At 30.5% G+C, this 24,726-nt stretch overlaps 4 protein-coding genes across 4 annotated transcripts; 2 read left to right on the top strand and 2 right to left on the bottom strand.

Annotated features, from left to right (window-relative positions):
- Positions 1 to 3,943: 3,943 nt before the first annotated feature.
- Tsp_11866 (conserved hypothetical protein) lies at positions 3,944 to 4,464 on the bottom strand. Its single transcript, XM_003372926.1, has 2 exons — positions 4,288 to 4,464; positions 3,944 to 4,144 (listed from the first exon to the last, which is right to left on the bottom strand). Exons 1-2 carry the CDS (start codon positions 4,462 to 4,464, stop codon positions 3,944 to 3,946), a joined length of 378 nt encoding a protein of 125 aa, XP_003372974.1.
- Positions 4,465 to 5,225: 761 nt separating this feature from the next.
- Tsp_11867 (high mobility group protein 1.2) lies at positions 5,226 to 12,255 on the top strand. The gene is made up of 9 exons (XM_003372927.1): positions 5,226 to 5,372; positions 5,435 to 5,586; positions 5,659 to 5,833; positions 9,081 to 9,470; positions 10,395 to 10,550; positions 10,904 to 11,042; positions 11,415 to 11,510; positions 11,644 to 12,045; positions 12,113 to 12,255. Exons 1-9 carry the CDS (start codon positions 5,226 to 5,228, stop codon positions 12,253 to 12,255), a joined length of 1,800 nt encoding a protein of 599 aa, XP_003372975.1.
- Positions 12,256 to 17,007: 4,752 nt separating this feature from the next.
- On the bottom strand, positions 17,008 to 20,864 carry Tsp_11868 (integrin beta pat-3). Its single transcript, XM_003372928.1, has 19 exons — positions 20,810 to 20,864; positions 20,646 to 20,752; positions 20,464 to 20,577; positions 20,317 to 20,407; positions 19,964 to 20,095; positions 19,791 to 19,887; positions 19,638 to 19,722; positions 19,478 to 19,564; positions 19,319 to 19,402; positions 18,828 to 19,261; positions 18,561 to 18,759; positions 18,352 to 18,497; positions 18,209 to 18,287; positions 18,055 to 18,136; positions 17,746 to 17,951; positions 17,566 to 17,692; positions 17,384 to 17,506; positions 17,151 to 17,317; positions 17,008 to 17,091 (listed from the first exon to the last, which is right to left on the bottom strand). The coding sequence occupies exons 1-19, from the start codon at positions 20,862 to 20,864 to the stop codon at positions 17,008 to 17,010; spliced, it is 2,499 nt and encodes an 832-aa protein (XP_003372976.1).
- A 2,283-nt stretch (positions 20,865 to 23,147) lies between these two features.
- Positions 23,148 to 24,383, top strand: Tsp_11869 (conserved hypothetical protein). The gene is made up of 3 exons (XM_003372929.1): positions 23,148 to 23,150; positions 23,920 to 23,986; positions 24,265 to 24,383. The coding sequence occupies exons 1-3, from the start codon at positions 23,148 to 23,150 to the stop codon at positions 24,381 to 24,383; spliced, it is 189 nt and encodes a 62-aa protein (XP_003372977.1).
- Positions 24,384 to 24,726: the final 343 nt, after the last annotated feature.

The raw sequence follows: 24,726 nt of genomic DNA on the forward strand, positions 1-24,726 counted from the left end.
GACCAGAAAAATATTACTGTTGCCTTGGTAAATAAAACTTCACAATAATGTGATAAGAAAGTAAAATATAAAACTAAACGTCGTTCAATTTTCTATATATACGCAGGTGGAAAAGACGTGAACATTCTTTTTAAAAATAGAAACGTCTTTAATACGAAATTTCATCTAAAACTAAAAAAAAAACATAATGTTCATAACAATCGAACTAAAACGTAGCAATCCAGGAAAGAATGCTGAAGATGACCTCGAAGTGAGAATAATGCGAGCCTGTGTATCCGCATAATACGACTAACTGCGCATGCGCCGCAAGTTTGTCTGGACACGCACTCAACCGGCTAACACACATATACATATATATATATATATAGAATTTGCAACAGTAAAAGAAAAATGCAATTTCAGAAAATAAAACAATATGAATCAGAATAAAAGCTAAAAATATTTTATTCAAAAAAACAAAATTTTTCCTGTTTTATTACATTCTGATCGCCTCGTCATTACAGATTTATGAAAACTACAATCAAATTCTGAATCAATCGAAAAATAAACAATTCTAAATCACGAAAAACATAAATACATCCTTATAATACATATCAATGGAAAAATGATGACAATCTTCTGCCTAACTACATGTATATAGAGCTAATAGTGTTATTCCTAATACTGAACTGTCATTTGAATAATTCAGATAATTTCAAAGTATTAAAATCCTATACTTTTTGAAAGACAATAAATAATTCAACTATACTAAGATATAAAATGTTGAGCAACGCAAATAATACATCGCCTGTTAAACAAAATGAAACCTACTTTCGATACAAATTAATGAATATTTCTATAAAATAACAAAAGTAGACAATACCTGACCCGGCAGCGCAAAAATTCATGCAAATAAATACCACCACTAAAGACGAATGGAGAAAATTTACCCAACTACAGCAAGAACAGAAACGAAGGCAAAATATGTACTTGATTGTCAAATTTGTAAAGGAAGTGACACATTTAATTTAAGCACAAAAAGTAATAAAAGTAATTTGTAAAAATATTAAATATTTAAAATAAAAATTAAAAATAACATATGAATTAAATTTAATTCTACGTGTGAAACGAAACATATGAATATTTTACTCATAAAAATGATCATTCTTTAATTCGATAAAATTTGAAATTAAAAAAAAGTTATGAAATGCTTTTTTTAAATAATTTAATATATTATATTTAATTCACTAAATTTAAATTTATAAGATGATTTTTTTAAAAAACACATACTTTTCAATTCGGTACAGTGTTGCTATGTGCATTTGACCTTAACCGTCGAAAATTACTATTCTTATTGTATAAGTTAAGCTAAATTAAGCTTTAGTGGAAGAGCTCTATTTTTTGAAAAAAAGCTTAGCTTTATCATACTTACACGAAAAATAAATTAGTATGTAATTTTTTAGATATAGTTGTTAATTACAATTTTCTATGTTAATATTACGTTTATTTCACTGAAAAAATAAATTATTGCGTTATGTTAGTGAAATTGTTACAATTGTTGTTTCACGTTAAATGCAAAAATTTTGTTGTTGACCAACAAGAATATTAAATTCAAAATTGATTGAACTTGTAAAAATGTCGAAAGCTTATAATTTTACTATTTTTGTTATGTAAATTTCCATTGATTGATTTTGATTTTAAACTATTATGATTATGAAAGCAGAACGTTTCATAGATGAAAATGCAATCTTCACTTACTTTTGATTGTTTGATTTTTGTAATTTGGTTTTGATCAGTGAAGTATTTTAAATTTATATGACTATTCCAAATTGTCTTGTGGAAGAATTTGATTTTATGTTCAAAATTGACAAAAGACGTAAAATATGCCGCAATTCGAAATGAAATCAAGCACAGGTTCACATAGCAAAAAGTGATGTTTTTTTGTCAAGATTTCATGGTGATACAATTAGAAAATATTTACATGTTTCGCTTATATTTTAATGAATATGCTTGAACAAATTGATGCTTGATCAATTTGAAAAACATATATTATATGAATCATTGTTGAACGTTGAATTAATTATATACTGAAAAAAATAATATATTAAGAAGATAATCAGCAATGGTGAACAAACGAGATTGTTAGCATGTATATTTATCACACGAGTATGGCACGAGTGATTTCGTTGGAAAAAAAGAGTTTGTTTTGTGCAGAATTTCATGGTAAATATTTTTTTGAAAAATTACCTGGGAAATGATAAAACAAAATATGTCGATGATAATTTTTTTTTCATGTAAATAGTATCTCATTTATTTCAATGGAAAGTTTTATTAAACTCCAAAGATTTCGTTATTTAAAATTAACGAAGAAGAAAAAGTTTAATCTAAAAATGTAACTTCATTGGAAAATAATTCAATCAATATCAAGCTTGTTGTCGTGTTAGCAAAAACAACCAGTTCAGTTCAGTTAAGTTTGTTTCATAGTTGTCAGTGTTGAAATTTCAAAAAGTAAAAAAATTTTTCAATAATAAGCATATTGTGATGTGATGGATTTCAATATTGGACAGTCAAACATGGTCATATAAATATTTAAATAAATGGCAAAAAATAATAATATGGCAAAGTTGAAAAAAAAGAGTTAAACTTGTTGATGACCATCGAGTTGTGCATTGATTAGCTGTCATTGATAGCAGCAACAAAGCAATATATTCAAAAATTGTCATATTTATGTTTTTCGAACTGAAACCGAGCTTTAAAATTTGATTTTCACAATTATAATAGAAAATTGTCAAGAAGCGTTTGATAATTGACGACATTTTCAAATGGAACGTCACTTTGAAAATTTGCTTATTATTTTGGTAAACATGGAAATTTTCATTTCGAATAATTTCATGAAATTCTTTTTTTGTCTTATATTGAACGTGAACAATTTTGAAAGCACATTTGTTGCATGTTATAATACTTTGATGACTATTAAGGGTTTTTGGTCGATAGTCAGCAGCGAGTGGAATTGGCTGCCATCAATCGAATATTGCTTATTTGAGAACCAGAATTTCGTCGATGGAACAAGATTTCACAGGACAAATCAGTGTCCTGATTATTTTTTCTACATTTCAAGTTTTTGAAATGATCATTTATTTACATGTGTAATAAAATTATTATAGATAAACAAATGTTATTACTTTTTGGAGACAAGTTTTGGTTTAAATTTACAAAAAAATAAAATAATTGATTTTACTTGAATAAAGAACGAGAAATGTGAATAAATTATATAATAATTGTCAAAACTAACCAACTGATCGAGCAGATACACTTTGTCGTAATGAAAACTACATCAGCTATTGGCTGATGATTGTTGGTGTCCTTTTACTTACTGTAGATGGAAAATTCCCAGTTTCGTTCTCTTCTTAAAATGGAGAACTATAACCACCACCACCACCAATACCACTACCACATTGGGTCAGTGGAACAACTATTATTATTATTATTATTATTATTATTATTATCATTGTCTGTGGTGTAGAAGAGAGAAGGAGGCAAAACTAGCCAAGCGAAAACACTTGCCTCACGGCTAGGCCGATTTATCAAACAAAAACCAAAGAACAAGCGAACGTATTCTCTCTTCTTTCTGTTGAAATATATTCAGGCCGCTGCTATATTTGATTTTCTCAACACACTGACTGACATACGACAAAAGGCCACAAGCAAACAATACGTTTAAGATGAAAATGGAAAAAAGAAAGTATATTAACAATAAAAAAATATTATATATGTATATGTATGTATGGGGAAAATATGCAGATAATTCTTAATAAATTTTGAAAAATAAAATGATTCTTCTTGTTCAGAATAGATGGTAAATTTTCGGTGGTAATCGTAGTTGATCAACTAAACTAACTGGTCGTCGACATCTTTTTTTTTCAAATACACTTTATTGATCAGATCGCGAGCGTTATTATGATTATTATTGTTGTGCACGGGGTTGGCCGTGGCGTCGCGTTGCCGTGGATTGGCCTGTTGGACTACCAATCAAGGCGTATCGATTGATTGTCAACGGCCGGCAATAATCATCTCCGGCGCTGTGCGGCGCTCTACGGCGCCCACTGCGCGCGGACGCCGTGACGAACGTCGGTGTAATCAGGCCAGAGCACAGCGGACAGCAGCGCTGTGTTCACGTAGAGCAAGCGTTTTCAATACGAGCGCGTCTATACACATTCGCTGCACACTGCACTACACTGCACTACACTGCACTGCACTGCACTGCACTACACTACACTACACTACTTACTGCTTGCTTGCTCAAGCAACGTTGATAAAGCTACAACGTTGATCGTGCTGACTGGCCTGCTTGCCCGGACGCCTGGCTGCCTGCTTGCTTTGCTTTTGCTTTGCGTACGCTGCTTTCATATTCCTATTCTCAACTGCTGTTATAGAACGTTTAAACGTTTTCTTCATATAAAACTTCTTTTCTTTCTTATTCTTCATCACACAAATACACTATACACACATACATACACACATATATTATACACACATGCATACGTACACTTATATACATAAATGTATCTTTTTTCACTTCCAACAATTTTCACTCTGAAAATTCATCTACTCTTCGCCATTGAAATCAAAATGAAATAATAATAAAATAAAAATACTTTTCAACTTGACGGTAAGATTTTCCATTCGATCGATCGATTGTTGTTCTATATATACATATTTTTTTGTTTTGTTATTTGTTTTTTTTCACTTTCAACGACCAAACGTATTTGTGCTTTTTAACTTTGAGCATGCTTTTTCTCAGTCGTTTCTTTTTTCAATTCACTTGTTCATTTCACCTCTTTCACTCGCATACGATGATGATAAACGATAAAAATAGAAATATTGAGAAAAGAAAAAAAATACACACACACACACACAGACGACAGTTAACCATTCCAACAACGAGACACGTCGACACAACGCCACCGTTCTTCTCGTCTGGGGAAACGTTGGCGCTGGCGCGCGCGAACGCACGAACGCACGCGCCCACGGCGGCCGTCACGGCGCTCGCGCATCGCGCGTCCGTCGCAACTTGCGCGCTAGTTCCGCCCGCGACAGTATCGTACAAAAAGATGTTCAAGTTCACTTTTGCCACGTTGCATTATTTTTCGAAATTTTAAATTTTAGTTTTTTCTTCTTTTTTTTGGAAAATCTGATTTTTACTTTTAATACTTCTCTTGTTCAGAAAGACGGTGGTGCGCGAAATAATGGTTCGAGAAGCTGGCAAGCCACGAGGCAAAACCTCTCCATACGGGTTTTTTGTAAAAATGTGCTACGAAGAGCACAAGAAGAAATATCCATCTGAAAATGTTCAAGTGACTGAAATATCGAAAAAATGCTCCGAAAAATGGAAGGTTGGGAAAATTGAAAAGCATATTTTTTGGTGTTTTTTTTTCATTGTTCAAATTGTATTCAGACAATGACACAACAAGAGAAACAACGTTTCTACGAATTGGCACAGAAGGATCGAGAACGTTATCAAGCTGAAGTGGCCGCATTTGGTGGCGAAGATGCATTGCGCAAACGAAAACGCAACAAAAAAGATCCAAATGCTCCAAAACGAGCTCTGTATGGATTTTATTACTTTTTTTTCTAATATAATTTTTTGGCATTTTCAAATCCCTTTTCCCAATCATTTAGTTCTGCGTTTTTCTTCTTCTCACACGCTGAACGACCTGAGGTACAAAAAAGCCATCCTGATTGGAAAGTTGGCCAGTTGGCACAAGAATTGGGTAGAATGTGGAAAGCATTGAACGATGAGCAGAAACGCAAATATGAGGAAATGGCCATTAAGGACAAAGCAAGATACGAATTGGTGAATTGCATTTTCTATCAATACACTTTCTGCTTTCTGCTTCTATATACATATATATATATTTGGGAAACTTTTTCAGGAAATGAAAGATTACAAATCTGGCAAGAAAGCGGTACCTCGTGCAAATGCGGGTCGTGGCGCGGCTTCTTCTTCGGCACCGACGCCTATGGAAGATGATGACGTCGACGACGACGACGAAGATGACGATGATGAAACTGAAGATTGAATCAATTTTTTGTGCAATGTGCATTTCTTTTTTCATATTTTATCAGAAAAAAACTGCAACTGGGCTTTTTTTTCAAATGTAAAATATTCTTGTATCAACAAAATTACATATTTACTACAACTATACACGTAACTAACTTTTCAGTTTTGTATCTTTTTTCTTTTCTTTTCGTTTTTTTAATTTGATTTTGCTAGTTAGGATGAAACGATAACAGTGGTTTTTTGCAATGCTAACTGTAAGCTGTGTTTTTTTATGCTCATAATAAGTAATTTTAAATTTAATGCTTAATAAATTATTTTTTTTGATTTGAGAGTTGCAAAAAAAAATTGCAGAACAAAAGTCGACATATTGTACGTGCACAAACAAAACTGTTTGCTATTTGCCATTCGATGACATGCTTTCCCAGAGGCAATTTTGAAATTAACTAATAATCAAAGCTCGCAAGACAATATAAATAACCAGCTGCTGATGAAAACAATTTTCAAAATTTATTTTAAAATTTTCATTTGAAATTCATTAGTCAATTAACATTTTCTTAAAAATGCACTTTTTGTGAAGATGGTTGGCATAATCTTTGAAACTTTTCAACTGAAAATCCCTTTTATTATGTTGTTGTTACGTTTGAAATACTAAAAAAAAATTATGACAAATTTGCAAATTTAAATTGTAGTGCACATGTTTTATAATTAAATTTTCACTCAACTCTTGCATTAGTTGTAATTTCAATTTATTGAAAATTTTTATTATCCATAAATGATATTGAGTTGTTTCATTTTTTAGTAATGCATCTTTTACAGAAATTTTTAATAAAGTACCACTTTAATATAATTTTTCAAATATGATTTTCAATCAATTTTTAACGCAACAGTTTTTCATCGATTACTGATTGATTATTTTTGCTAGATTTTGTTTCGATATTGATAATAACATTAGCATTATTTTGCATTTGACAAAAAACAGACGACTGAAACTACAAATATTGCATTATGAGCGTGTAGCAGAAATTCAGTTACGATATGTTGAAGATAAATAGTGAAATTTTTAATTAAAAACACAAAATTGCAACTTTGAAACTTTGAAAGCGAGTTGTAATAAAATCCAACAAAGCCACCGTCTTTTGACTTTAGAAACAATGTTTGTAAAATTATTTAAATATTTTGCAATTCTCAGTGGACAATTAAAATAATAATTGAACAAAATGCATTATAATTTGTTAATAAATGATTTTTTCATTTTCATTTTCAAGACAACAAAAAATGAAAAAGAAAATTAAAGCACTCTAGATGTGACAGTTGATAATTTGAAGTAGACCGATTATTACCTATCGCAAACAATTTCAAATTAACAAAAATACTTGCTCAGTATGAGAAGCAAATGAACAAATGCATACCGGTTGATCTTGTTTGATCTATTTCACACACAAACACAAAGCATTATTTTATTCCAGCATGTTCTGTACAAAAAATTACCATCTAATTTGCATATTTCAGTATTTGCTTTTACAACATTTGATTATTATTTTTTTGGAATAGGGCATTTTGCAAATTTGAATTTGTTTGTTTGTTTGTTTTTAGAAAACTTAATTCTTTTTTGTCATTTGTACAATTTTGCTTTGTTACATTGAAATTAATTCTTTGTCAAATGTAATTTTTCATTGATAGAACAGATATGTCAAACGGTTTATTGACCAATTCGTGCTAGTGTAAGAAAAAGTATTTATGAGAAATAAATAAAACAGGTTAACCTGTTATATGAATGTTGGAAATTTTTACAGATGGCCATTGAATAAGTCGAATTTGCCATATGGTTTGCCTTGCAAATGGCGAATAATTTTGAAGGTTAATTTTCCCACTTGTCACTTGAACTTGGAAAGAGAACAGCAGAGAAAAAAAAGCAGTACAATTTCTCTTGCAGTGAACTTCAAGCTGAATAATTAAATTCTACATTTCTTTCTTTCCACGTCAACGGTACATTCATTTGTTTCAACTTTTTCTATTTCTTACATCCATCATTGAATATGTCACCGATCACTCGATTTTCTACGGTTGTAATTATTCTTTCATTCTTACTTGTATGAATAATTTCAGTATTGTTGACTCATTCGAACAATAAAAGAAAATAAATAATCAAATGTTAATGGAAAAAAAGAAACTGATAAAAAAAATAATGTATAAATGTTTAAAATATTGTACAACACTTTTAAAATGAAAATTACGCTTTTAAGAACCAAATATTGTGACATTTTTTTCTGAAATAAGAATATTTTGAGTGTTTTCAAACGCTTTGCCAGTGATTTATTTATAGTAATACTTTCAATTAAACTAACAGATAAAGTATTCAGGTAGGTATAATTTTAAAAAAGTTAAAAAATTAAATTTCATAAATTTTATCATATTATCTATGAAAAGACGAACTTCAACTACCATGGATTTGTCAAAAGAAGTCATTAATTAAATCATAAAATAATATACAAACTTGATTTTCACATTTTTTTAGTACTTTTTAATGCTTAATAGATATATTCTTAATTTTCAGTAAAAAACAATTATAATTTTAAGAATTTAATTTTATTTTTCATATTTTGATTCAATATTAAAAATTTATTGAGTATTTATGTTACCATGTTGGCAAATTAAATTTTCCATTACCTGACTGCAAATAGTTTTCTGGAAAGTCCGTTTCATGATAAACCTATGCCATTTACGTAGGTTGAATAATGATATCAAATATTTGTATATTAAAATTAAAAAAATTTTTATTCAATCAATTTCCAAATGTTTTCATCATTTCAGTTTTAAAACTACTGTACTTGAACATTTTAATGATACTGTAGGGAAATATTCATTTCAATTGCCATCACGGGAAGTGTACGCTTTATGATGGTTTCTTTTTATAAAATCTTAATTAGAGAATTTTATTTTTAATTTTAAAAGTTTTTAAACAAATTTCAACGCGTATTTGCGTTTTTCGATTTGTGGCAGATCTTTTTCAGTGATTATTAGTCACAAATGATTATTTTAGGTTCCTTTTCAATGGACTCTTGGAATCTTTTTGGCGTCGTGTTCATTGTGTTTGTCATTTCGTCCAATTGTGAACGTAAAAAATAGTTGTTTTTTATTTTCGTATATTAAATTTTTTGTTAACTTTTTATTTCTTATTGTTACTTGTTTTATGTTCTGTTTGGAAGACCTTGAAACTGCTCTGAAGTTTTTATTGTGTCATCATTTTACGTTAACGTTACTTTTTGTTTCAGATGATTTCAGCAACAGTGAAAGATATGAGAAGTTGCACGTGTTGAATAAACGTGATTCTTCGCAAATGAAAGTGAAGAGGGATATTGATGATGAATTTGAAGATGGAATACCTTTATTAAATGAAACCGAACTCTGGGTTAATTCAACGCATAAGACCGTAAGTTTTATGCTTATTTTTTTAAAATAATTTATATTTTAAAATGCTTTTGCACTTTGAAATAAATTCTGAAAATTATTTTATTTAAATATTAATCAATTTTCTGTTAAACAGTTAAAGATGTGAAGGATCAATAGAGCAGCAAAATTAATTGATGAACTTCATTTGATTATACACTTGAAGATATATAACGATCTTAGGAATGAGATGTTTAAATTTTCTTTTAACCATTATTTTAACTAATAGAATAGTTTAATTTAATGTTTTTTTATGTAAATGCAATTTTGCATAACGTATCGTTTTGTAAAGTTATTGTTTATCACATGAAATTATATTGCTTTGTTTTGTTCGTTGCAAGAAGCTTCCTCATTTCAAAGCGCCAGTCGTATTGCATTAAGAAATGTGAAAGTTGAGAAGAAAAAACGAGGCTAACCACATGCAATCTGATTTTATTTTTGGCATCGCCATTTTCTTTGTCAGTTGCTCTCTAGGCTTTATTGATGTTATAATGCATTTCGGCCTCACCTATAGTGAATGACGTTATGAATTATCTGTTTTGCTCTTCAGCAATGTTTGATTTTGTTATTTTCCTTTTTTATGTTGATATTTTACTGGAACACTTTTAAACAGATTGAACTTATTGAATATTTGAAATTTAATAATTTACTTTGAAATTATGATGGCAGTTATTTGTCACTATTCAAATGATTATAATCAATAACAGAATAAAATTATAATTATGTAATTGAAAATTATTTATAGTGTTTTTCTTTATTATTGAAAAAAATAAGGTTATTAATTAATAGCTAAAATTATGATTTGAATATGGTTTCAAATTGAATATGTAGAATTTCAAAAAGAAAGTTTATATTACTTGATTATACGAATGTTTTGATACTTATGAGAAAGTTTTATTCTTATCAGGTCGATCACATGTATTACACCATGCACATTTACAAGCCAGACGCTAATCGACTGAAAGACTTTTGGATTTCTATACCAGATTTGATTAAGAAAAATTCTTCTGTTCGCGGCAAAGTGCGACATGCGCAACTTTCCAATTCTTATCGCAAAGCTGTGGTAATTTTCTTTTTGTAATTTGAAATAATAATTATGTCTTTTGATTATTATTATTATTATTATTGTTATTTAATTTTTCTCAACCTTTAGAGCCAGCCTTTGAGTTTCAAATTTCCGTTTTATGGTCACATAGCGCAGAACATTACCATCGCAACCGGAGGTATATTGAATAAATTTCAATTTATGCTCGTTGTTTCTTTTTCATTTTTTGCAAGTGATGATTTTATTAGGATTCGTTTATGTTGGCGAATATATACATCACTGGCTTGCAGCTACCCAATACATTGCACCGTTGATGGCCAATTTCGACACTACTGTTAACGAAGAATCTAGCATTCTTTACGTTGATACAGGTTATTTTATTCGATGATGCTATTAAACAGCATTTATTATACAACAGAAAAAATGGCTGTGTAAATGATTTTGCTCTTTTTCTAGGCAATACTTTTATTATTGAATGGAGTAATGTTCAGTTACGTAAGCAAGAGAAAGGTGAGCAAAAATGAAAGTATTCAAAAATTTTGAGTGTAATACAAAATTTTCTTTCTTTTAAAAGCTGGAAATTTCACTTTTCAACTTTCCTTGCACAACAATGGTGATATATGGTTTGTGTACAAACAGGTAATGTTGAAATTTATTCACATGATAATTTTCAAAACTTGTCGCAATATATATATATATTCACTGATGGATGTTTTCCAGATTCCAGTTGCTGTCACAGACGTGAACGACTTGCATCACCCGCGCAAAGTTGGCCTTTCCGATGCTTACCTTTACACACAGACTACTCTTGGTATTAGTTTTTTTTTGTTCTCATTATTGTATTATATTATTTTGCATTTCATTTATTGATGACATTTTTAGCATTGAATCGTCGTATGATATACGAATATCATCGAATTGAAGTTCCATTGGAAGCAGTACAGACCGGCGCTGTGGTTGAAATCAAAGCAAATCCAGGTTAACAAATGGAATTTATTAGATTTCTAATTTGAATTGATCGCCGTGTTGTTGTTGTTGTTGTTGATGGCGATACTGCTGACTTCAGCGAAATCTCTTAATGATGAATCTAATTAATTATTGAACATTTCAGTTTGCATGATGTTTGATACTTGTGAAGCGTGTATGAATGCCACGTTGAAAGCGTTCAACTGTAGCTGGTGTCCGATTCCTTCGTCCGAGGGTAGTTCGTTTTGTTCTGATGAAGCGGGTCTTCACCGTCGAAGGCAAGACTGGCGTAAATACAAGTGCGATCTGCCCAACCCTAACTTCTATTGTTCATCCTTGAACGAAACATCCGTCGACAACAACCGTACTGTTTTACCATTCGAGGATAACGTTGTCATTGCCTCTACTCAATCTTTGTCGACCAGCTTGCCAACGACTGCAGTGGAATCACAGTCACTACTTTTGACCACTGGTAGTTCAACAGCGAACGCGTTCACTACCAACATGGCGCAAGGCCAGGAAAAGATCATCTCTGGAACTGATCCTGGTATTTTTCATTTTAATAATATTAATGCTTTTGGAAATTTCAAACCAGTCAAATTTGTCATCTTTAGCCAAAGCAAGCGGTCTTTCTTCTGGCGGTGTTGTTTCCTTGCTATTCATCATTTCTTCGATCATTGGTCTGGTCGGCTGGGTCATTTATGCTTATTACAATCCTCACACACGTTCAGGACAGTTTCTCATTCGAGTACAATGATATTTTTTGTATTTCAATCACAGTTTATTATTTATTTATTTATTTATTTATTGTAGTATCGTCCATCGAAATGGCGTTTGAATGGCAATCGAAGCGGCATTCGTTATACAGCTTCTGTTCACATGTGATCTCTTTATCTTTTTTCTCTTTTATCATTTTCCTTCTTACTATCTTACCTTCATAATTTTTATCTTTTACCATCTTCATCACTGTATGCTATTCTGATGATTTTTTTTCCTTTTGTATATATAATTCAAAATGCAGCTTTATCTTTATTTTATTTAAACGGACAGCAAGTTAATTTAGTCATGTCGTGAGTTTGTGTGAGTTCTGTCAAAACGGGAATGGATATAAAGCAGCTATATATATACGTATTTTTTTAAAGTTTTATTTCCACATTGCAGAAACACACTCACTGCTCTTGCTTTATTTCAAATTTATCAAAATGTTCATTTTCAAACCAGCAACTTCGCATAACTTTGATTTTCAACACATTTCTTCCCAGTTAAGTTTCATTTTATTGTTTCTGATTGATCTTCATAATTATTTTTAGATTTTTAGATTTTTTAATAGTAAATTTCATTTTTCAAATTTCTCTTTTCCATTGATCACATCCTTTATGTGAAAAATAGATTCAACGTGGATTGTTTTGTTTTCATTTAAGCTGACTATTTTATTATTAATTGAATGAATAATGTGAAACAGAATCCGAGCAAAATTGATATTTTATTTTTGTGGTCAGTTTTGTAAATTTCAAAAGATGTACCTCGAAGTTTTTCCCCTTTTTAAATTATGATTAAAATTTACATGGAATGGGTGAATTTGGATTTTATTTTGTACACTAAAGTCCAATAAATTGAAAACGAATAATTTTTTTACAATTACATTTCAAAATGTTTTTACCAATGTGTTTGTTGTGGTTGTAGTGATGGTGGTGGTGGGGAATTGGAGAAATTTCAATATTCAGGATGTGAAGTTCATTACTTTAGCACGCTTTTTGAAATTGTTTAATTTCAATCAGCTTACCAGCGCAAGTGCAAAATGGAAAATGTTGCCCTTTTATTAATTTATTATTTCAAATTTGTGCTTTGCTTGTTCGAGAAAAAATTCTAATAAACTTTAGTTCAACAAGTTGCATAATAAAAAAAAATTTAATATTGCTTATACACTGTAGGTTGGAGAGTGTATGAATGAATGGAGGAGAGAAAGATTTCGAGTTGAAAGTGAATTGAATTTCATCCTCAACATAAATGACAATGTTTGTGATTTTGTCGTTCGTTCATTTAATTTTAAGTGGAATATTTTGTGCAAATTACATTTTCCGAACAAAACAAAAGAAGCCTTCTTTCAATCAGTTGGGCACATTATCGTTGTAGTCGTTTTCGACAAAAGAGAAAAGAAAAGAATCATCCATTCATTGATTCTATTGGTCAATTTAAACAAACTTGATTATATACAGTACGCAGACAGCAAATTAAATTAATCTCAAACGACACGTGTAATATTTATTGTACACAGGTTGAAAAAACCAAATGTTTTCAATTTCTTTTTTAGCTTGTTCATGATGAATGAAATTTTCGTATATTATTTAAAAAAAGTTTTTTTTTTGATTTTCTTTTTATTTTATTGATGACTGAAAAAAGAAGGATAGATAATTTAAAAATAGAATGAAATAAGATAAAGAAAAAGCAAGTTATCTTATGAAAAAGAATAGAATTGATGTGAAAAAAATGAAAGAGAGCGTGTGTGCAAGTGGTGAAAATGTTGGTGGATAAAAACCAAAAGGGAGATAATTAAAAATTTTCTCGTCGATGGGAAAAAATCGATCTTGATGGCAGGTTGATTTTGAAATACATTTTACCAAGTTGAGCAGTTTTTGTTTACAATAAAGAATAGATGGAGAAGGATGATGGATCGATTGGGAACCAATCGAAAAAGTCCACGGAAGGTTTTTATTTTTATAGCAGACAGTCGATAAACTAATGGAATCGTCGGGCGTTGTTGTTGGTGGCGTCAGTGGACACACGGCTTTCCACGTCGGCAATGCTTAAGAGGCGGATTTTCACTGGTGCTCAAATTCTTCACCGTCTTTATTCATTTTTCACCATTACAACTTTCCACCGGACTCTTCAGTATGGCTCTTGAAATGGATTGAATTTCCCTCTTTTCATATTGCTATTATTATTATTAGCATCATCATCACCAAGCAGTTGCTTTATGTTGTATTTTCTCATCAATCACAATTATTACAATTTTTATCCAAATATCTTTATTCTGGCTTTATGATCCATGTTTGGAGTGAATCTGATGAAATCGAGAATGTCAAAAAAAGGGAAAAAGAAAGCGATAATAAAAAAGGAAAAATCTCTAACAGACGTTACATCAGTCACATCGAATGTTACAGCCGCCGCGGTCGTCGCTGTCCAACAGAATGAAAAATCCACAAATTTGAAAACCGAACAAACCGACAAAGCACACCAAATTGACGATGTGAATAAGCAAAAAACAATTCCACAACGACATCGGTAAGCTTTAGCCATCTTCTTTGTATAAAATCTATTCATATTCAGAAGCACAGAAAAAATTAATAAATCAAGCATATTTATTAAGGAAAGAAACCACTATCCGTTTATTGTATTATTATCATTATTATAAATATGAAGTCCATTTCGGAATGATCGTTTTGGCAACGCTCATAAATAAATCATCTTTGAATGATTAATGTTAGAGAATTACTTTGTAAAATATTGCAACAATATCATTCAATCCCACAGTCTCAACAATTGATAATCAAAAAATTTTTTGTCATTTGTCAATCAATGATTATATTTATTATTTATTCGATTAGAAAATATGTGCATATTACAAAAATGCATGTCAATGAGATGAATTGATAATTTTTGATAATTATGCATTCATGCATTAGCATTAAAAAGTATATCATTTCAAATAATGCAACATTCGAAAATACAATTATTAATTTGTTCAAATTTAATATACACAATGTATATGTGCGTGTGTACAATAATTTTCATGTTAGGAAACTTATTGAATACAACAAGTTCTGATTCAGACAAATTTATCATCAGCAAAAGTGAAAAATTATCCCCAATAATCTGTCCTTTTCCATTAATATAAAATTAAACTATATATCATTAAAAATATTTTTCATATAGATGAATGAATGTACTCTTTCAAAGAATTTTTCTCTATTCAAAAAGATTAATGGAATAGATTTTGCATCGTCACTTTTCGAGGCAAAAAATAAAACATAATGTATCATCAGCATTGATTGATTTAGAAAAGTATTCAAAAAGAATTCTTAAAAATCATGAGTTTATTTAAATTTTTTTGATTTCAAAATAATAACATGTAAGACAAGTGCCTTTTTTCAAAGAAAATCTGATTTACATTCATAAAAGATGTGGAGGTAGAAATGAGAAATGATTGTGTTCTTAAATCGGAGTTGTTTAAAATAAAATTGAAATTAATTAAATAAAATATTGATTTTATTGACCATAAAGCATTTTACTAATAAATCTTTTTGATATTGAAAAAAAATTCAAAAATATACAAACTGAATAATGTACATAAATAAATATGAATAATTTCAAAACGAACAATGGAAATATTAAAGTTGAAAATGATGCCACAAATTTTAGATCAGTCGATTAAAAGAAGTCCAATTTCAAAAGAGACAGAAATAAAATATGGGAAAATGTTCAAAATAAAAACGACGACGCCAATTTGTTCAATTTTACAAAGTCAGTATTGTATTGTTGTTGTTGTTGTTGTTGTTTCTTCTTTTATTATAAAAATCATACTGTACGTTGTTGTCAAATGCAAATTTATACTTCTTCAATAAATAAACTTTGTGCGTAAAAAATGTGAATTCATTTTTCACATTTAAGACATCTTACTCGTATATACATATTTTTTTATTTCTGCGCTGTACTTTTATGCAAGGAAAGATTTGCATAAAAATTCATTCATTTAACAAGTGCAAAAATTGCATCTCAATAGCGATAAGTAGAAAATGCAGAAAATTAAAAGTCAAATGAAGAGTGAGTAATAAAATTTAACGAAAAAGATTTCCATTTAATGAGCCAAAAAATTGAACGAACGATCAATCTCGCTTTTGCTAAAGCATATCAATTGCTAATTGAAATAAAAAAAACTATCACACCACTTTTGCAACTGTTCATCCAAGTAAACCAATCGGAATATTCATTTTTTAAAATTTTACTTTGCTGCAAAAAAAGCATGAACACAACCGTATATGCTGATATTTTTCATTTAATAATACTAACAAAACGTAACAAGCAAGCTGATAAAATCTATCTATCAGAAAAGCGTATGTAACAAAATCTATACAAGTTTAAAAAAATAAGCATAAGAATACAAGAAGAAAAGAAAAAAACTCGTTCAAATAAGTCACAATAATTTTTGTAAATTATATTTTAACCTGAACATCATTATTATTATTATTTAATCATAATGGGCTGTTGAAACGGATGAAGCAGATTTTAAAAAAATAAAAATAAAAACGACTAGCAGCAGCAACTGTTTTGTGCTTTCTGTGAATTTTTCCAATTTTTCAACAATAAAACAATATTTCTCTTCTTATTATATATATCAGTGGAGAAGAAAAATATTCAATAGAAAAATAAGCGGTAAAAATGCACAGTAAGGTGATGGTGGTGGCGGTGGTGTTGAGCAATGAACATAACTAATTGACTAATTTTGGAAAAGTTATAAATCATTGGACAGTTTATTGCCTCCGTATGCTGGATTTTTGAATGTTGTCGTTGCTGGGTGGAATATCGGATTTTCTCCCTAATGGTGAAATTAAAAGAAAAATTCATCAAAACAACAATAAAAAACCAAATTATTACCGTATCCCATTTGGCCATTAAACGTTCTTTTTCAAATTTGGCATATTCACGTCGATCGTGAATAATTGTCAACAATTTCCAAATTAACAACAAAATAAGACCAATTAAAACAATACCAGCAATGACACCAAGCACAATTGCCAAAACAGGCACAGGAGGTGGGCAGTCTGAAACACCAGGATATAAAATTTGAAAAATATCTATCTATATATACATATATAATGTGTGCGAACCTTTTTCTTTTCTGACCCAAACGGTCACGTTGTTTGTGTCCTCATCCAATTCATACATGAAATAAAATGTACAATCGTCTGCTTGATCAACAAACTGACATTTCACGCCAGTATTGTTGCTTTCTGTGCAATGAAAAGCATATTCATATTCATATTTATATATTCACAAGAATTACATTTACCAGGCAATTCATCAACTGGAATTACAGTAAATGGACATTGGGCGCACATCGATTCATTGTAAGGGCCCGTTTTGAATTGCTGACACATCACGCAAGGCTTGTATTCAATACATTTCGTCGGGCAAGTCTTAACAGGAAGAATATAAACAAACAAACAATATAATATGATAAATTTCATACCGGACAAATTTCACAAGTAGGACCGCTGTAGCGAATACCTTCAGGATCGGTGAAACACTTGCAAACGCCGCATTCGCAAACGCCACGACCGTTGCAAATTTTTCCATTGCTAGCAATGCAACTGTCCTGACTGATTGGACATTCACAGGCACGCCCCACCCAACCAGGATCACATTTACACTGCTGGCAAACACATTCGCCATGGCCTGAATAAAAAAATGAATATGCCAATTGACTGAATTAAAATTTCATTTTTTTCACTAAAAATCTTTAAATTAATGAAATAGGAGAGAGACATGCATTGCCTACCTGCGCAAAGTTTCTTCTTATGTCTTGGGCAGTTGAAGTTGTCGCATTCGCAAAACTGACCCGAATAAACTTCATTAATATTCTATATGAATAGAAGAAAGAAATTCAAATTCTTCCAAATTTTATATTATCTTATAGATATATATATATATACCTCACGCTTATAGCAAACACATCTGCCACAATCACAATCGCCCCTTCCTTCGCAAATCGGTGCACGGGTGTCGTTGTTTCTACAGTTTAATAAATAAATAAATAAATATGAATAACAAAAAAACAAAGTAATAAAATTCCCACTTTCTGCACATCATGTCCAATGCGGCAGTTGACATGCCAGGAGCTTCACATTCGCACCGGCGACCAACGCGATTGTGATGACACTGACAAACACCGCAAACCAAATCACCATTGTAATTACAGTACTCAGCTGCACGTGACAACGACTTAAATGAATTATAATATTTAAATAATTCAAAAATTAACAACAATATTTTTTGATTCGTTACATCTAACTGCTTTGAAGAGCAGTCGCAATCGCAGAGCACGTTCAATCGAATCAGCAAAACTTCAGACAAGCCTGATGGACCAATTTTGATCAAAAATTCCCTCTGATCTGTACACTGGGTCACTTCAAGAGTCAAATTGAACGTTATCGTATCGCCGACTTTGATTCCATCGCAAACGTTCGTTCGATTCATCACTTTCCTATATAGAATATTCATTTTTTTGTTTTTCTTTTTTAATAACTATATTTTCAACGTTTTACACCTAACCTACCCTTTGCATGCTGTAGCGTAGGAAATTTGAATACCCTGCGAAGAGTTGACGTTGTCGACCATGACAATTTTTTGTGAAATTTTCTACAACACATCACAGAACGATGATGATGATTTCTTGGTTGAAAATTATTATTTATGATATTCATTTTTTTGCATACATCATATTGCTCTTGGACAAGTTCGACAACGTTCGACGAGTCGTTTGCCAATTTGCCAACCGAAGCGCTGATTTCGGGTAAAGCGCCACGCAAGCGTTGATAAAGCGGCACTTGTTCTTCGGTGACGGCAAAAATCATATTCGCCTGCGTTTCACGAATTTTCTGATACACTTGACTTATGCTGGGATAATCGAATTCTGTGGACACTGAATAATAGCCGTCGTTGTCCAAGTGACAATTGCCATCATTGGGCACGACCAGACCACCGAGCTGAGAATAATTAAAATTAAAAAATTCGTTTCTATATTTATTTCTTCTTCCCCTCACCCGTCCATCTCCAGCATAGTGAAAACCTGCATCCGTGGAAAATACGATCATTTTCCGGGATTTTTCACGCCAACCAATTTTATCCTGAAAAATGGAATTGGAAAAATTCACAACTGTTCATTTGCTCTCTCTCCCCCTCCAATCAATCCCACAACATACGGTACAAGTCAAAGCTTGCATTATGGCGTCGAATCCTCCTTCCGGGGCGTCCAAATTGCCAGACACAGCAGATTCATTCACTTCTTTCTAAATATGAGAAGTGAAAAAAAAACAGCTCCCTACAATGAGAAGAAATATTGGATAATTTCAAAAATTGTACCGCAAAACGACGAGTATCTTTCGTCAAAGTCATGTGATTTTTGAAACCATACGGATCGACACACGTTTCACACGGTTTGCTAGCTCTGAAAAAGCAAAACAAACAAACAAACTAACTAACGCTTATTTAAATTAAAAAAAAATATGAGACCACCTTTCCGGTCTGGCATCGACAAATGGCATCACTTTCTTGTCGACATAAGAGCCGAAACCGAGACGAAAATTTTTCGTTATTTTCCTCATCCTTTCGGCTGTAGTGATGGAAAATTAAAAAAAATATATTAAAAAAACAATATCGAACAATTCCAAAAAATTTTATCAGCTTACACAACAGATCGCCCAGTTCGGTTAACTTTTGCTTGTCATCCGCCATTGAAAATGACAAATCCATCAAATAGTACAAATCGACTGGATAGTCAAGTGCTTGACGAAACGTGACATCAAACGATACAACATCTTCTGAAAATGATAACTTTGTGCTGTTGCTGTTGTTGTTTTTTTCACATCGGATAAATAAATATATAAAATGTGGCATTTGCGTCGAGGAACAATATAAAATTATTGTACCTAACGTTTAAATGCGTCTATATGGCACTTTTGGCGAACAATCACAACAGCAAATGTGATGGTAGATAAAAGTGCAAAAAGCAAAACCGAAAAATAAATTACAAATTTTTTACTTGGTCTCATGCTGATTAAAATTTCCTGAGGCTTCAACTGAATTGCTTCACTTTCTTCTTCAGTTTCGCCAGCATTGCTCAACGGTTCATCCTATTGTAAAACAGCAATTATAAGAATAATAATAAACAAAGCAATAAAATACATACCCTCGCAATATAATATTCTGTTTTAGGATTTTCTATAAATTCATCATGGCAGCCATTGTACAACAATCTTTCCGATGTATCGCATCTTGAATGGCGATTATTTTCATCAAAGCCCTTAAAATAAATGAAATACGCTTCCAATGCTTTTAAGCAATAAAAAACAGATACAATTCCAACAATACCGGCATTGTGCACCATGTACAAGATGGATGCTGGGAAATGCAGTGTTCACAAGTGTAATTTTCGCCGCTAAGTGCATGGCATGGAAAACTGGATGAGGAAGAACTGCCTGAAAATTATTGTACATAGATGTAAAACAGTTTCACAAGCATATGATCAATCATACTTTGAGCAAAAACTTGCCTGACCGTAAACAAAACAAATGCTAACCAAAGTGCCATTTTTCTAAAAATCACACATTTTCATTTTACATCATAATCCACACAAGTTTCAGTTCAAAAGCTAATGTGAATTTTAAAAACATTTTTTTAAAATAAATATTGATATTATTATTTGCAAAAAAATACTAAGTTGATATAATAACAGATGCATTCTTCTGAATGTAGTTCAAGGATTATTTCAGTGGAACAGCAGCTAATCAAAGCCAGCAGCGACTAATGAAAATAAATAAAACGCCATTGGTCGTTCTTGGACTAGCTAATTGATAACGGCGGAAACAGCTGCCCAATTTTCATCAAACTCAGCTATAGTAGCAGCAATAGCAACTATATAGCAGCAGCAGCAGCGTTTCGTAAAAGCTATTCACGTCGGCTGCGCGCACTTTGCATCAATTGTTAGCAGCATATGCAAGCAGCAATCACAGAAAGCATTCTAATAAAGGTAAAGAAATCGTCTTCTTCCTGTTTCTTCAATTTGCATTCTTTGCAATCGCTAGTTCAGTTCAAAGATAAATCAAATATGTAAAATATTGTTCAACAATTATATGAAAAGAAATACTGAAAAAAGCAATTTTGATGCTAGACAATTAGAATGATACATGGTAAGAAAAGAAAACATAAAAACATACACTTCCTTAAATTTGTAATTTATAGACAATATTCTTTCCAGAAATTACAAAAAGAAAACTTTAAAAAATGAAAGAAACATTATAATTAAATCTTTTTCTCTGACTTAAAATATTTTGCTTTCCGTTGGCAAATTATTCACTTACGCCGCTGAAGGCAAACATCCAATAATTCAATCTTATTCTACTGGAAGCTAATTTTATAAACTACACTAGACCATTGGTATAATATTAAAATTATTTTTCAAATCTTAAATAAACAGAAACTATTTTTGCAGTACTGAATTACAATAAGAAACGGAAAAACTAAAAATAATTATTTTTGAATATGATTTATATCAAACATTTCAATTCAATAAATATTATTTTATGCTGAAACTTACAAGCCGTCCGAGGCGTCAGGCACTCAACAGCCAAGCGTTGGCTACACTGCTGAACAACCTGGGTGAGTCACAATTGGGCTATAAATAAGTTATGCATTTCTTACAGTATAATACAGTAAAAAATCAATTAAGATTTAAATAATTTGTAACAAATAAGTGAAATTATTTTTATAATTTAATCAATTTGGTATTTTTGTTTAGAATTAAAATTTAAATTATGAAACTTTTATTATTAATTTCTTCAGTTTTAAATGAAACATAAGTCAATGCTTGCATGTTTGGAAAAATTGCAGTAAAAAAGGCCAAATAAAATTGGATAGTACTATGAATTTTTAAATTATAATAAATGTGACAAATAATTGTTTTCTTTTGTATTTTTATACACTCAAACTATCAATACTGTCAAGTAATTTCTGTTTTTCAGTGAGCATTTTGAAAGTTCACCACTTGGATGATAATTGTCTGAAGAATGTCTGTCAGCAGGAACAATGAATAAGTTGACAAAGCAATTTTCTATTAATGAATTGTATGTCACTGGTTGACCTGAATGGCAAAAATTGTACGAAATCTGAATTTTGTACAAGCCTGATTTTTCATCAGCATCATCAACGGTGGAAACGTGAAAATATTTAAATTAGTACACTGCTTTGGAAGAACAAAATGACAAAAATCTTTTCTGTAAGATGGAAATATTTGAAATGTCTAAAAGAACAAATTATCCAATAATTTTCAGTGAAATATGAATTGATGTTTTGTTATTTCAAGCTGAAATTAAATAAAATTTAAAAAGTTGTTGATTATTATGTTCATAAATTGAGTGTGATTTAATATCGCCGACGAACATTCGCGATCGATTTTAGATCAGCAGTGCGCTTTGATTTTTTTCACTAAGAACAAGCACAACGCTTTGCTTTGATTAAGCAATTCATTCCGTCGAATATGTCAATGACAGCATCACTTCAGCAGTTTGCTCTTCTTCATCTGTGGTAATATGTATATATATAAATATATAATATAATTTCAAAAAACATATATACATTTTTTCGAAATTTTTAATTCTCTGCATGCAAATCTTAAAGTTTAAAAATTAAAGCTAAATATTATAATTTTATTTTGTTTGTAGAAAAGAAACACACACACACACACACACGATACCGTCGGAATAAGAAATTCAAAGGAAATTATTAAAATATTAAGATTTCCATCTTTGAATTTCAGCTAGTGATAATATTCCAGTTGCTTCAAAATATTGTCAAATAATTGAAAATTTCAGCAGCATGGTAAGATGATTTTATTTTTGGATTTGGAATTCATTTTCATATAATGAAAATATTTATGAAAACCTCTTTCATGTGCAATTTTGATTAACTGTTTGTTTTTCAATGTTTAAGTTAAAATTTGAAGCAGTCATCGAAATAATACTTCATCAAAATTATTCAAAGTCATTCTCTTCATCAAGAATGATAAATAAATAAATAAACAGTTTAAATTTAACTGTGAATTTTTTTACCTTTTTTTTAAAGTAATATTTGAAAAGTTGAAATTGCTTGAAAACATACTCCTTTAGCAAATCAATATGATATTTTTATTTTTAGTCCAAGCACTGCAAATGATAACTCTTAAAATGGAAAATAAATCGATGAATTTTCTTTTTTTTAAATAATAAATTATGAAAATTTCTTAATTAATGGAAACTTTGCTGATATCCGAGCAAGCTGTTATTAGAAAATACCAAAATTGCATTTTTTTTCTTGTCAGAAGTCAATTAATTTAAAAATTAAAAATTGACCAGCTATGGAACATGTGCTATTATAATAATTATTGTCATTTAAACATTAAAAAAGGCAAAGTATTTTTTTTAATAAAAACATTTTATTTTCTAACATGTATATGGTAAATTGAATCAAACGATTGCCTTTATATGTTTACAATTCAAAAATATTTGAAATGTTGAAGCAACTCAGTTTGAGGAAAGTTAGAAGACAAAAATCAACTTAATTAAAATTTTAATTAATTGTACAAAATTATTGCAGTTCTCAAAATTTTCAGGATAAAGCAATTGTGTTTGGAATAATTGTAGCATTAGTTGACGCAAATAGCACAGATATGTCGTCATGTGAAAATTCAATCACTTGCGAAACATGCTCCTTACATTCATCTGTAAGTTATAAAAATAAATTGAATAAATTTTAATACTAATTTCATCTTTTTTCAGTGCTATTGGTGCACTAGTTCGCATTCATGCCATTCTTACTCATTGAACAATTTCGATACTTATTTCCAGTACTGCGATTGGGCTGATGCAAGATGGATGCAATGTTTTAGTATTTACCATTGTTTTATTCATTTCCAATTTGTATTATTTTATGAATAATAGAATTTGAAATTTTTCAGTGAATGTGAAAGGATTAATAATTATAACTACAGTATTTGTGGCCTTGTTGTTGATGGCAGTAATTTCATTTTTCTTATGGTATAAAATTCGTCGCCAGCGTGTGAAAAAAGAAGCGTGAGTCATATATATAATATTTTCAAAAGATTGCATTCCAAAAGAAATTATAATAATGTTGCATTTTATTTGGCTAAGAATTATTTTTAAAATGCAAAATTTTTTCTTATAAAAAATAATAATTTATATGCATCTGGTTATTTTAGGATGAAAAAAAGAATGGCAGAAGAGGAAGAGCGCAACATAATTCGTCAACATGAATTAGACGTGAAGTAAGATTTTCTTTGTCAAAAAAATGTTTTGAAAATTTCATGTAATTCAATCAGCAATTCAAGCAGCTTTTAGAAGCGGTCAAAAAAAGTTTTTTACATGTTGTATGTAATTATTTATGCTGGGATAAATTATAA

This window comes from Trichinella spiralis, assembly GCF_000181795.1.
Source record: "Trichinella spiralis strain ISS 195 chromosome Unknown Scfld7, whole genome shotgun sequence".
NCBI lineage: Eukaryota > Metazoa > Nematoda > Enoplea > Trichinellida > Trichinellidae > Trichinella > Trichinella spiralis.

Excerpts from the sequence above, each read along its gene's own strand:
- Tsp_11869 (XM_003372929.1), top strand. Across the intron at positions 23,987-24,264 it reads TAGCACAGATATGTCGTCAT|TGAATGTGAAAGGATTAATA; the intron begins GTGAAAATTCAA and ends GAAATTTTTCAG.
- Tsp_11866 (XM_003372926.1), bottom strand. The coding sequence starts at position 4,464 with ATGAAGAATAAGAAAGAAAAGAAGTTTTATATGAAGAAAACGTTTAAA. Across the intron at positions 4,145-4,287 it reads AACGTTGTAGCTTTATCAAC|CGCTGCTGTCCGCTGTGCTC; the intron begins GTTGCTTGAGCA and ends ACGTGAACACAG.
- Tsp_11868 (XM_003372928.1), bottom strand. The coding sequence starts at position 20,864 with ATGGCACTTTGGTTAGCATTTGTTTTGTTTACGGTCAGGCAAGTTTTT. Across the intron at positions 20,753-20,809 it reads CAGGCAAGTTTTTGCTCAAA|GCAGTTCTTCCTCATCCAGT; the intron begins GTATGATTGATC and ends AATAATTTTCAG. Across the intron at positions 20,096-20,316 it reads TTTAATCAGCATGAGACCAA|AAGATGTTGTATCGTTTGAT; the intron begins GTAAAAAATTTG and ends TATCATTTTCAG.
- Tsp_11867 (XM_003372927.1), top strand. The coding sequence starts at position 5,226 with ATGGTTCGAGAAGCTGGCAAGCCACGAGGCAAAACCTCTCCATACGGG. Across the intron at positions 5,373-5,434 it reads AATGCTCCGAAAAATGGAAG|ACAATGACACAACAAGAGAA; the intron begins GTTGGGAAAATT and ends AATTGTATTCAG. Across the intron at positions 11,043-11,414 it reads GTTACGTAAGCAAGAGAAAG|CATTGAATCGTCGTATGATA; the intron begins GTGAGCAAAAAT and ends TGACATTTTTAG.